The 14,369-nt window shown below is 36.5% G+C and overlaps 1 protein-coding gene across 10 annotated transcripts in view; it reads right to left on the reverse strand.

Annotated features, from left to right (window-relative positions):
• Positions 1-14,369, reverse strand: part of CPEB2 (cytoplasmic polyadenylation element binding protein 2) — a 75,378-nt gene that overhangs the window by 16,448 nt on the left and 44,561 nt on the right. For 9 of the 10 annotated variants that reach the window (XM_053577636.1, XM_053577634.1, XM_053577631.1 and 6 more), the window contains one exon: positions 1,713-1,883. In XM_053577636.1, the coding sequence (XP_053433611.1) occupies positions 1,713-1,883 (171 nt within the window). The remainder of the gene's footprint in view (positions 1-1,712; positions 1,884-14,369) is intronic. The other variant, XM_053577629.1, reaches the window with a different exon arrangement.

The following is a 14,369-nucleotide window of genomic DNA, read 5'->3' on the forward strand; positions in this document are numbered from 1 at the left end:
CATTATTTTCTTTTCCTTTTCTTTCCTTTCCCTCATCCCCCTCGCTCCTTCTCTCTCTGTCTGCTCTCCCCTTCCCCCATGCCCCACCATGTCGTTAACTGTCATTAACTGTCCCCATATCAAAGTTGAATACACAGGATTCATGCTTCTCCATTCCTGTGATGCTTCACTAAGATAATGTGTTCCACCTCCATCTAGGTTAATACAAATGCTGCAAAAGTCTCCAATTTTCTTAATGGCTGAATAGTATTCCATGGTATACATATACCACAGCTTGTCAATCCATTCCTGGGTTGAGGGGCATTTAGGCTGTTTCCACATTTTGGTGATTATAAATTGAGCTGCGACAAACAGTCTAGTACAAGTGTCTTTATAATAAAAGGTTTTTTTTTTCCTTCTGGATAGATGCCCAGTAATGGGATTGCAGGATCAAACGGGAGGTCTAGGTTGAGTTCTTTGAGGTTTTTCCATAGTTCCTTCCAAAAAGGTCGTATCATTAGGAATTTGTTTTAACCACTGACTCTAAGATATCCCGTAATTTAAAGTTACTTTGAAAATTTAATATTTAAAAGTATTAACACCCTAAGATAAATTAGAACACAAACAACACTGAGAATAAGTCTAATACCTTTATTAAAAAGATATGTAAAATCTCTTAAATATCTCAGTCAAAATAAATTCATTTTTAAGCAGCAAAATGGCTGGAATAATCAATTCCATGTGAACATAAAAATTTTATATAACATTGTATGGATACTAGTGGCTTTATAGTATACCAAACTGTAAATAGCACTGGCTTGAGAAAAATGCTGATATTAACATAAAATTAAACAAAAGGATCTTTTACTGCCTCGTAAGTAAAATCCTTTCTTGAGGCAAAAAAGGTCTGCTGGAACAAGACACGAACAGATGTAATGCCGATAAATTAATACTAGAGTCTGACACATGTGAAGTTGTTTCACTGAAACCCATATAGGTCAAATGCAATGATGTATTCTAAGTCATGTCATTACATGGAAATTTTAGTGTATTATTACTTAGAACAAGTTTGTGGGCGTCTGAATCATAACTGAAAAATTTCCAAAATGCAGCACTATCTTCTCCATCAGGTATGAATCAGTGATAGATTTCCCACAACCTTACATAGTTTCAATGTTTTTGCTCTTTATCTTGAATTATTTTTCTTTTGTCATATTATCACGCATGGTCATTTTAACATATTTTTATTAGCCTTTGTATAATCTGTACTTCTTATTTTTGTTTCCATTTCCTTTTTGGGTTTTACAGCCTCTTTCTTACTTGATTCCAAGAGCACATTTACCCTTAAAGAAATTAAACTTCTGACTGTCATGAAAAACAGATATGGTTTCCTCGTTGGTTCCATTTATTTGAACGGTGTAGTGTGGTGTGTGTCTGTGTTATAATTACACAAAAAGTTTTAAGTGTTATATATTCAGATATGTTCTGTAATTTAAAAAAAAAGTGGGATATGATCTAGATCAGGAAAATCTTATTATAAAAATGCTCACAGTAATAGCATGCATTATTATGCCCGTATTTCAATAAGTGACAGAATATTTAAGAGATGATTGCCCATTCTAACTCTGAAAACCTCTAAGAGGTAAAAAATTCCATACCCTATTCACATTTATATTCCATTTTTAAATTTTTTAACTTTGTGGTTTCTGTTAAAGCCCAAATCACCACCTCACCTTCATCAATGTCTGGAGGAAGCCCACCAACAAACACTTTGCGAGAGAAGCGTTCTATCCGCTCTCCATTTTGATGAGCTGAGTAACATGTGGGTGAATTTAAAACACCAACTTGATCACTGTGACCATCATCCAGCAAGCCATCGTCTATTGGAAAGAGGGAAGAACGACCTAAAATATAAGAACAAACACAACCTAAACCTCAGAACTAAGAAAACGATAAGTTAAAGTCAAGCATATAATGACAAATTTAAAGATTTAAAAATTAAGGTAATATAGATGTAAAACAGATAGTATGCAGTTTTGATTACCTGGATTTAAGAGAGAGTCTGAAGAAAGGTTTAGAAATAAAGTTATATGACAACATTAAAACTGTAAAGGAGATTGTATCACTTCAATTTGTTACGGACAACAGCAAAAACCTGGTGTAGGAGCAGAGTCAGACTAGATGCGTAACCAGGGAAACCTCTCAGAAAGCGGTGGCAGGACGGAGATGATACGGACTGAACAGAGGAGAGGACGTGACCAAACGGCATCGGCAGAACACAGGAGGAGGAGGAGAGAGGTAGCCGGGAACGCTGCGCTGAAGGCCTTGAACTAACTCATTACACGTGTGCCAGCCACGTAACGGGAGACAGGGCTTCTGCAAGTGCACAGAACAACAAAAGGTGTCTCCCCCTGACTTTGGTCCAAGTTAGAGCCCACCCTCGATAATGCATCCTTGTACAGGGCACATCCTGTACAAGCCTCTGAAGAATCTTGATGCCAGATATTCTGGGAGTATTAAAAAAAAAGAAAGAAAACGATCTAATAAAATTCCTACACTGCTGTGAAGGATGTGAACCAGGAAAGACAGCACTTCTGTATATAACCACAGTGCTCCTCTACACCAAAGCTTCGGGGTGCTTGGAGAAGTGCGCTGGAGGAAAGCGGCAGTCTCGCTAACAAAGCAATGTGTTCAACCTCCAAGTGAAATTAGACAGCACTCATGGTAAAAGAGAGAAGGCAGCAGTGCTTACTGAGGCCAGTGACGAGGGCGGGGTCCACAGGTAAGAACGATTTTATAGGAGCACGACTTTGAGTGAGTTTTCCAAGTGAAAGGAGAAATATTTTTAAAAGTAGGGAAAAAATTAATTTATTTAAAAAATAGAGAGTAGTCAACGTTGGATGAAATATGTCGGAAACAAGAAGTGCAAGAGCAAAAAAGAAGCCCGTTGAGGCTAGCCATATCCTTGAATGCTAGGCTAAGGAGATATTTAGTAGGCAGTGACAAAAACGAACCACATACAGGGGTTCAAGGAAGACTTAACTTCTGTGTTTTAGGAAGACTTGTCTTAGCAAATATGGAGAAGGTGTTTCGAAATGAGCAGAGAGAAGTTGTGCAAAACATCTACAAAGGATGGACCGTAGAAAAAAGCAAATGAAAAACAAAGCAGGGGAAGAGGATAGAAAAGGAGGAAGCCAAGGAAGGTTTTATTTATTCATTTTTTTTTTTGAGACACAGTCTCACTTTGTCACTCTTGGTAGAGTACCGTGGTGTCATAGCTCATACCAACGCCTAACGCTTGGGCTCACGTGATTCTCTTGCCTCAGCCTCCCAAGTAGCTGGGACTACAGACGCCTGCCACAACACCCGGCTACTTTTCAAGCCGGGGGTGCGCGGCTTTAGCTCAGGCTGGTCTCGAACTTGTGAGCGGGGGTGATCCGCTTGCTTTGGCCTCCCAAGTGCTAGGACTACAGGTGTGAGCCACGGTGCCTGGCCTCCAAGGAAGGTTTTAGAAAATTAATCAGAAGATAACTGAAGATAAGACTGGAAAAGACTAGAAACTGGTATCAGAAAGAGAAATGAGTTAAGCTTTAAGTATGTCCAGTTTCTCATGCAGATAGCAGATACAGAAGCACATCTGTAGGAGGAGATTGGAAATGGAGCAGAGAAAAGAAGAAGTTGCATTTCTGACAACATAATTTGGAGTCAGTTCCATAAAGGTGACAGTTTAAGGCTCTTTGTAACACCATGTCTCCAGAGAGAATGATGAGGACAGCTCCTCAGAAAACATTCAAGAAGCTAGAGAAAGAGTGGTAAGAAAAGTGAAAAGGAAGTCAAAATATTACTGTGGCAGAAGTTCTCAAGAAAAATAATGTAAAAGGAAAAAAGGCAATTAACCAATAATTGAGATATCAAGATACTGATTTCTAAAAACGGCAACTGTGTCTGAGAACATGCACCATCTCTGTAGGCGGCAGTGTTGGTGACGTGGTGTTAAAAGTCATGTTGCACGTAGTGAGCAAAGTACAGGCACAAACAAAGGCTGATGCTCAGAGATGTATTAGGAAGTAGAGAATACAGAGGTAGACAAGTTGCTTTTCTTTCAAGATTAAAAGAAATTTTTTTGGGGGCGGCGCCTGTGGCTCAGTCAGTAAGGCACCGGCCCCATATACCGAGGGTGGCAGGTTCAAACCCGGCCCCGGCCAAACTGCAACCAAAAAATAGCCGGGCGTTGTGGCGGGCGCCTGTAGTCCCAGCTACTCGGGAGGCTGAGGCAAGAGGATCGCTTAAGCCCCAGGAGTTGGAGGTTGCTGTGAGCTGTGTGAGGCCACGGCACTCTACCGAGGGCCATAAAGTGAGACTCTGTCTCTACAAAAAAAAAAAAAAAAAAAAGAAATTTTTTTGGATAGAAAGGCAATGTATACAATCTATAGCATCCATCACAATATATAAAGTATTAATAAATACTCATCGAATGTCATTAAGATGTTATATTGAAAAATATGGTACATGATGATGCAAGTGATATGAATAAATACAATTAAACGTGACAGCTTGCACAGAACTGGTTGGGGGCAAGAAGAAGGTCGCCGCATGCTTGTGAGAGTGAACTAGCCAGCTAGATGTTGGATACAAAAATGTAAAGTTTATAAGACACAATAGGAAGAAAGCCCATTTTTTTATGTTTTAGTATTTTTTAGAGATGGGACCTCACTCTGTGTCCCAGGCTAGAGTTCAGTCCCAGAGTCAAAACTCAGTGTAGCCTCAAGCCCCTGGGCTCAAGAAACCCTCCTACCTAGGCCTCCCAAGTAGTTGGGGCAACAGGTGCATGCCGCAACACCTGGCTGAGAAAGACCATTTTGGGTACAGAAGACAGGGATTATTCTAAAGATTTGAATTCAGTTTAAATAAGATGTTCTCAAAGAAATCGCCATGTTCACTGAGTTAACTTTGTGAATATTAATTTAACTTTCCAAGTCCTATGTTATCAGAGATGGATCAATGAAAAACAAATGTCAATATTCTTTGTGATCAATGGAAAGGAAGCTCTTCAACATGAAACTATTTTTACTTAATAAAATGAACCTAATCAAGATCCTTTAAAAATATGAAGGTTAGACTTATTCAACTGAGTCTAACCTCAGTTGAATAAGGTTAGACTTCAACTGAGTAATTCTGCATTTTATTTAATTAATTAATTTTTTTTTATTAAATCATAGCTGTGTACGTTAGTATGATCATGGGGCACCGTACACTTGGTTCATAGACCGCTTGACACATTTTCATCACACTAGTTAACATAGCTTTCATGGCATTTTCTTAGTTATTTTGCTAAGACCTTTACATTCCACATTTACTAGGATTCACATATTCCCTTGTAAGATGCACAGCAGGTGTAATCCCATTAATCCCCCTCCCTCCACCTACCTCCCCCCTCCCTCCCCTCCCTTTCCCCCTTCTCCCTATTCTTAGGTTATAACTGGGTTATAGCTTTCATGTGGAGGTCCTACATTAGTTTCATAATAAGGGTGAGTACACTGGGTACTTTTTCTTCCATTCTTGAGACACTTTACTAGGAAGAATATGAAGATAGAGAAACAACATGCATACCAACTTGCTTTTATAGAAGAAAATCCTAAATCCAAACTCTATACTCATTTCAGACATGCCAATACTTTGGAAGCTATTTTACTTTAAAATGTCTCAATATATACAAACTTAGCAGTCCCATAATTACAATAAACAAAGTCTTTCTAATAGATATTTACCTTGAGAAAAAATACAGATCATAAATATTTAGAGTCTAAATAGAAATACTGAATGGAGTGACATAAGAAATCAGTATAAGCAATGCCACAAAGGTGACTCAAAAATGAAATAAATTTTTATTAACTATATTAAAACACTATAGTTAGTATAACTATTAAAAAGTCTGTAACTTATGAATCCATAATCTATTAACCGAAGTTCAACTAAACAAAAGATGTAATAAAAAGGCTAAGAACACTTCATACACTAGCCATAACAACAAGAATCTTCATTGCTGGAAAATAATGCCCACTTTTTTTCAAAAAGCCATAAAAGCTATTGATTTAAATACTCATTTAAAACTGAGTAACTAAGTATACATTATCAATAAAATTATTACTTTTTACCTTGCCAATTACCTTCCTCCTTAACTCAATATTAACTATAAAAGGAGAGCTATTAAATAAGTTATGTCTACTATTGTACAGTGTACTTTAAACATGCTTCCTAAGAATGATACATTCATATAGTTTCAGGTTTTTACATCTCAAAGGAATAAAACCGATTGTTATGATGTAATAAAACACACATACTATCAATTACACAGAATGCAGCAAAAGCTGTGCTTAGAGGAACATTTATAGTTTTAAATGTGTATCAGGAAACAAGATATGCTTAAAGAAGCTAGAAAAGAACAGCAAATTAAAGACAGAGTAAGATGAAGGAAATAGAACCCTAAATCAATGTCATACAAAATAAAAATTAACATTAAAGAAAAGTCAGTAAGACCAAAAGTTAGTTCTTTGAAAACTTATAAAATCAATATACCCCAAGGCAAAATTCATCAAGAAAAAAAAGAAAACTCAAATTACTAGGTATGAAAGAGGGAACATCAATGAACACAGAACACAGACATTAAAAGGCTAACAAAGGAATAGAACTCTATGCTAGTACATTCAACAACTAAAGGAAATAAGTTCCTTGAAAAATAAAACCTTTTGACCCTGGTAGTAGAGAAATAAAATCTGAATAGTTCTGTATCTGTTAAGGAAATTAACATCAGAACTTAAAAAGAAAACTAAAACAACAAAAACCTTCCAACAAAGAAACTTCAGGCCTAGATGGCTTTGCTGATGAACGGAGATTTCTAAAGAAAAAATAACAGTGATTTCACACAGATTCCTTCAGAGAATAAAGAAGTGAGCAAACACTTCCTAACTTGTTTTACAGCCCTGATATTAAAACCTGACAACATTATAAAACTATATACACCAATACCTTTAGTGAGTACAGGTGCAAAAAACCTTAAATATATTGGCAAAGTAAATCCAGAAATCTATAAAAATGGAAACAATATCATGATAAAGTGAAGTTTACCCTTTAGGAATGTAAAATTAATTTGTCATCAGAAATCAATTACTGTGTATGTACCACATAAACAGGCCAAACTGGAAAGGCCATAAGTCATTTCTACAGACGTAGGAAAGGCATCTGATAAAATTCAACAGCTGTAAGGAAAATACAGCTTATAATGAAAAAAAAAAAAAAAAAACAAACAAACCAACAAAACTCTTAGGAAGTCAGGAATAGGGGGGAATTTCCTCAATCTGATAAAGAGAATAAAAACACAGAGTCAAAGTCTTTAATGATAAATTATCAAATGCTTTTCTCTCCCAGGTTTGCAAGAAAGTTCCCTCTATTTCTACTTAAAATTGTAGTGGAGATAGAACTAGCAATGAGAAAAATAAAGTCACAAATATTGACAAGAAAAAAGCACAACTTTCTTTATTTGTGCTTTATAAACACGATTGCACATGCAAAATATAAAGAAATCAAACTACTAGCAATAATTGCATTTATTTGAGGCTTGAATGAATGTGAAGTTAATTTATAAAAATCAATTTCTTTCTAAAAGCTAGTCAGAAACAGTTGGGAAAAAAATGAAAATATTACCCTTCCCATCTCATCAAATTCCACCAATATCTACCAATAAATTTACTTTAAAATCCACTAAATACCTGCCAATAAATATACTTCAAAAATATGAAAGATTTATATATTGAAAATGACAAGGCTCAGCACCTGTGGCTCAAGCGGCTAAGGCGCCAGCCACATACACCTGAGCTGGCGGGTTTGAATCCAGCCCCGGGCCCGCCAAACAACAATGGCTGCAACCAAAAAATAGCCGGGCATTGTGGTGGGAACCTGTAGTCCCAGCTACTTGGGTGGCAGAGGCAGAAGACTTGCTTGAGCCCAGGAGTTGGAGGTTGCTGTGAGCTGTGATGCCATAGCACTCTACCCAGGGTGACAGCTACTTATAATGAAAAAAAAAAAACAAAAAACAAACAAACAAAAAAAACAAAGAAAAGAAAATGATAAAAATTTCCTGAGAGAATGTTACAAAATTCACATAAATGGATAAATAGAAAAAATGTTAGATGTAAATTCTCTCCAATTTTCAGTTGGGTTTATTATCCAATCTATAAATTCAATATAATCCTATTCAAAGTATCAGCACACTGTCTTCTACCAATTTACAAGCCAATTCTAAAATTCATAGTAATTCAAAGGACTCAAGAGGTCAAGGAAAATATACACAAAAAATAAAGTCAGAGGATTTACACTACTGATTTTAGGACTTTCTAGCTATAGTTATTAAGACTGTAATGCTAATGTCACTACAGATAAACAGATAAATGCAACATATTAAAGTCTAGAAATAGACCTATACATATTTAGTGACTGGTATTTTCTTTCTTTTTTTTTTTTTGCAGTTTTTGGCCAGGGCTGGGTTGAACCCGCCACCTCCAGCATGTGGGGCTGGTGCCCTACTCCTTTGAGCCACAGGCACCACCCAGTGATTGGATTTTTGAAGGTACAAATGCAGTTCAATGTGGAAAGGAAAATCTTCGCAATACCCCGATTCCCCGAAAATAAGACCTACTTACAGGAACGATAAGACGTCCCCTGAAAATAAGACCTAGCACATCTTTGGGAGCACACCTTAAAATAAGACACTGTCTTATTTTTGGGCAAACAGGGTAGGTACCCAGTTTGGGGTGGAGGAAGAACTTTAATTTCTACCTTACACAATACACAAAAACAAATCCAAGAAGCAGCACAGACTTAAGTGTAAGCAAAAACAATAAAGCTTCTAGAATTTCCTCATGATTTTGGAAGTAGGTGATAATGTCTTAGGATTAAAAGGCACTAATGGCAAAAGAATACAATAAACTTGCCATCAAAATTTTAAAATTTTGCTGCTTGAAGAAAAGAAATAACCAAAATTAGAGCAGAATTAAATGAATGTGAAAACAAAAGATTTGGAAGGTCACCAAAACAAAAAGTTGGTTCTTTGAAAAGATTAATATAATTGATAAAACCTTGACTAGATCAACCAGCAACAGAAAAATAAGATCTTTAATAACTTCAATCAGAAATGATAAAGGGGAAATAACAACAGATACCAGGAAATACAAGATTCTCAAAGATTACTACAAAAACCCCATTCCCAGAAGTACGAAAATGTAGAGGAAATGGACCAATATCTGGGAGCATGCTACCTTCTAAAACTCAACCAGAAAGAAGTAGAAAATTTGAATAGAGCAGTATCAAGCACTGAAACAGCATCAATTATACAAAATCTCCCAAAAAAGAAAAGCCCTGGACCAGATGGTTTCACACAAGAATTCTACCAAACCTTCAAAGAGAAACTAGTTCCTACATTGCCTAATCTATTCCAAAATGTAGAAAAGGAAGGGATACTTCCCAACACATTCTATGAAGCAAATGTCACCCTGATCCTCAAACCAGGAAACGACCCAACAAGAAAAGAAAATTAAAGATCAATATCGATAATGAATATTGATGCAAAATATTCAATAAGATATCAGCAAACAGAATACAAAGACACATTAAAAAAGTTATATACCATGATCAAGTGGGTTTTATCCCAGAGACTCATGGTTGGTTCAACATATGTAAATCCATATAAACAGAATAAAAAATAAAGACCATATGATTCTCTCAACTGATGCAGAAAAGGCTTTTGATAATATCCAGCATACTTTTATGATAAAAACACTCATGAAAATAGGCTTAGGTGAGACATTTCTTAAACTGATAGATGCTATCTACAGCAAACTCACAGCCAATATCATATTGAATGGAATAAATCAAAAAGCATTTCCACTCATACCCAGAACTAGACAAGGATGCCCACTGTCACCACTGCTATTCAACATAGTGCTGGAAGTCCCAGCCATCCAAATCTGGCAAGAGAAGGAGATCAAAGACATTCAAATGGGGACAGAGGAGGTCAAACTCTCGCTCTTTGCAGATGATATGATCTTATACCTGGAAAACCCCCAGGACTCAACTACAAAGCTGTTAGAGGTTATCAAAGATTATAGCAGCCTCTCAAGACACAAAATCAATACCCACAAATCAATAGCCTTAGTATATTCCAACAATAATCAAGCCAAGAACAAAATCAAAGACTCTATTCCTTTTGCAGTAGTACCAAAGAAGATGAAATACCTGGGAATATATCTAACAAAGAATGTGAAAGATCCCTATAAGGAGAACTATGAAGCCCTGAGGAAGGAAACAGCAGAATATGTTAACAAATGGAAGACCATACCATGCTCATGGCTGGGAAGAATCAACACTGTTAAACTCTCCATACTATCCAAAGCAATCTACAGATGTAGTGCAATCCCTATCAAAGGAACAAAGTCATATTTTAGACAACTAGAAAAAATAGTAGTTTGATTCATATGGAACCAGAAAAAAGCCGGAATAGCAAATACAATTCTTAGAAATAAAAGCAAATCTAGAGACATCGTGTTGCCAGATTTCAGGTGATACTATAAGTCTATAGTGATCAACACAGCATGGTACAGGCACAAAAGTAGAGACAGAGATCTATGGAATAGATCTAGAGATGAACCCAGCCACATATCATCCTTTTATCTTTGATAATCCTAACAAAAGCATGCATAGGGGAAAAGAATCCTTATTTAACAAATGGTGCTGGGAGAACTTGATAGCCACATGTAGAAGACTAAAACTGGACCCACACCTCTCACTACTGATAAAAATTGATTATGGCTGGATAAAGGATTTAAATTTAAGACATGAAAGAACAGAATTCTGAAAGACAGTGTGGGGAAAATGCTTGAAGGTATTGGCCTGGGATAAGACTTTATGAGGAATTACCTCTCCACTCCCGGCAATTGCAGCACCACCAAAAACAAATAACTGAGATTTGATCAAGCTAAAAAGCTTTTGAACAGCTAAGGGTACCACAACTAAAGCAAACAGCCTTCAGAATGGGAGAAAATTTTTGCATGTTATGAATCTGACAAAGGCCTGATAACTAGAATCTTCTAAAATGGCAAACATCTGTAAGTGGGCAAGAGAACTGCACAGATACTTCTCTGAAGATGACAGATGAATGGCAAACAAACACATGAAAAAATGCTCATCGTCTTTAATCATCAGAGAAATGCAAATCAAAATCACTCTGAGATAACACCTAACTCCAGTTAAGATTAGCCCATATCGGAAAGTCTGAAAATTGCAGATGCTGGCTGGCATGGACGTAGAGAGAAGAGAATACTTCTACACTGCTGGTGGGACTGCAAACTAATACAACTTTTATGGAAAGAAGTATGGAGAATCCTCAAAGAACTAAAACTTGACCTTCCATTTGATCCCACAATCCCATTATTGGGTATCTACCCAGAAGAACAAAAATTATTTTACCACAAAGACATTTGCACAAGAATGTTTATTGAAGTCCAATTCATAATTGCCAAGTCATATCATGGAAGCAGCCCAAATGCCCATCAATCCATGAATGGATCAACAAATTGTGGTATATCTATACCATGGAATACTATGTAGCCATAAAAAAGATGGAGACTTTACATCTTTTATGCTTACCTGTGTAGAGTTGAAACACATTCTTTTTAGTAAAGTATTGTAAGAATGAAAAAACAAATATCCAATGTACTAAAATACTAATATGAAAACAATATATAAATAATTACATGCTCATATGAACAATAAAACACAAATATAATCTCGTATGGAGATGGGAAGGAAAGGGAAGGGAAAAGGGGAGAGGGGGAGGGGAATGACGATTGACAGAAGGAGGGAGACGGTTTGGCAGGTTCTCACCTAACGGGCACAACACGAGGGTATATAGCACGCCCCCCTGGCTGAGGGGTTCTTTTATAACTAGAACTTTACCTTGGAAATGAGAACAATATAATATAAACATTTGTACCCTCATATTAATTTCAAGTAAAAAAATAAAAAATAAAAAAACCTTGCTGCTTATCAAAGATATTAATAAAGTGAAATGGCAAGCAACATGCTACCAGAAACAGGACAAGACATGTGAAGAGTGCCCGTAAATGAAGACAGACAGCCCACTTACAAGTGGCAAAGGACTTCTAAGGCTACTTTATAAACAGATAGGATGAAATGGGTTGCTAGAACATGTAAAGGTCCTTCAACATCATCCTTAGTCATCAGAAAAATGCAAATTAAAATCACGAGATACTACTTACATACCTACCAGAAGGGAAAAATTAAAAAACCAACAATCCAAAGTCAGTCTCATACTCTATCTGAGTATAAAACTGGAAAACTATTTGGCAGTTTGTTGGCTAATAAAGTGAAACATAACACTCTATGAGCAAGTAATTCTACTCTTAGCTATTAATCCAAGAGAAAAGAATGTTTATGTCTACACAAACCAAAAAAGGTACACCAATGTTCATGGCAGCATTCTTCACAACAAGCTTCAAATGGACAATAACCCAAACATGTATCAGCAGAGAAATAAACAAACAAAATGTGGTATAGTCATAAAATGAAATTCTACTCACCAATAAAAAAATGATAAAAATCACCAATAGTAATTTACCTTCTATATTATTTCTGCACAAAGAGTCGTATCACAATTTCTTTTTAACTTGAGATATATTTATAAATACCCAAAAGCAATTACTTATAAAATTTTAAATGTGAAAAATTTTTTTCTTTTAAAAGAGTAGTATGGGCTAGGTTCAGTGCTCATAGCTCAGTGGTTAGGGCACCAGCCACATGCATGGGGTTGGTGGGTGTAACACACACAAAAGCACCAGGCATTGTGGCGAATGCCTGTAGTCCCAGATACTTGGGAGGCTGTGGCAAGAGAATCACTTAAGCCCAAGAGTTTACGGTTGCTGTGAGCTGTGACGCCACAGCACTCTACCGAGGGCAACATAGTGAGACTCTGTCTCAAAAAAAAAAAAAAAAAAAAAAAAAATAGTACAGTTGTCCCTAAGGCTGTTACCACACAAATTAGAAGTGTTTTTATTTCACCAGATAAATATCTTAAAGGTAGAACTTCCTTGCTTTAAAAACAAGTAACAGAGAAACTCTAAGGTTATTAATTTGCAAACCCTATATACTCAAAACGATTCTATGCTGTAGGTAGAGCTGCAATATTTAAAGTGGCAGCTTTGAGTCTTCTGTTTTTCTGTCAGAAATTACAACTGGATCTGTACACCAAACACTTCTTTATTAGTCTCTAGGAAGGTCTGAACTAAACTCAACTCAAAATTCTTGACCCTACTACAAAGCAACAAGGATGAACTGTTATACGGAAATGATACACCAGTTATTTTAACTTAAATTGCATTCAAACACACTTGTTTATATATAATATGTATGCGTACACACACATATATACTAATATGCTCATGTACATAAGCATAAATAGTCACATGAATGAAAGGTAAATTAAAGTTCTGTAACAGGAAAAGAACAAAAGGAAAATATGAGAACTTAGGAGCAGAGAAGATTAAATATTAATATAACCAAGGTTGGAGTGAGTTCTAACTAAGGGTTCTTTAAGACAGAATTTATAAAAAACGAGATAGTTTTAGACAGAAAAGGGTATAGGAGAAAAAGAAATAGAAAGAAAAAGCTTCCTAGATAAAAGGCAATTCCTTGAACAAAAACACAAAACATTACAAAGGCTATATTAAGGTAAAATACAGAAAACCAGAGATATTTTTAACTATGCACTCAAAAACCCCCTACCTACAAATGCAAATAAAATAGCTCACATTAAGTCAGCCCCTTAAAATGTACAATACAATTTTAAAGGTAAAGCAGTGGTAGATTATACATGGAAGCAATACAAGATGGAAGTAAAAAGGAATAAACACAGGTGCCAGTTCACTGCCGCTGAAAGTGTCTGCAATGACTTTCCTGTTGCCAGGGATCTCCAACAGGTCACCAAGCGCCTTCTAACATGAGACGATGTGACAGGACTTATGTTCCTAACTGGACTAAAAACATACCTCCTCCTAAGACAAAAAAAAAAAAAAAAAAAAGGCAAAGATTTTGTAAGTGAGGACCCACCAAAATACTTTAGCTTGAAAACTGAGTTCACCAAAACTGCTTCCTGTGAAAATCGCTATGGTTGGGTGTAGTTGGAGGGCAGGTACAGCCAGTCTCTAAGGCTGAGGGGAGGTTTGGGCTGGGTGTAGGTGGAGGGCAGGTACACCCAGTCTCTTTAAGGGGAGGTTTGGGCTGGGTGTAGGAGGAGGGCAGGTACAGATAGTCTCTTTAAGGGG

This window comes from Nycticebus coucang, chromosome 23, assembly GCF_027406575.1.
Source record: "Nycticebus coucang isolate mNycCou1 chromosome 23, mNycCou1.pri, whole genome shotgun sequence".
NCBI classification, from domain to species: Eukaryota; Metazoa; Chordata; class Mammalia; order Primates; family Lorisidae; genus Nycticebus; species Nycticebus coucang.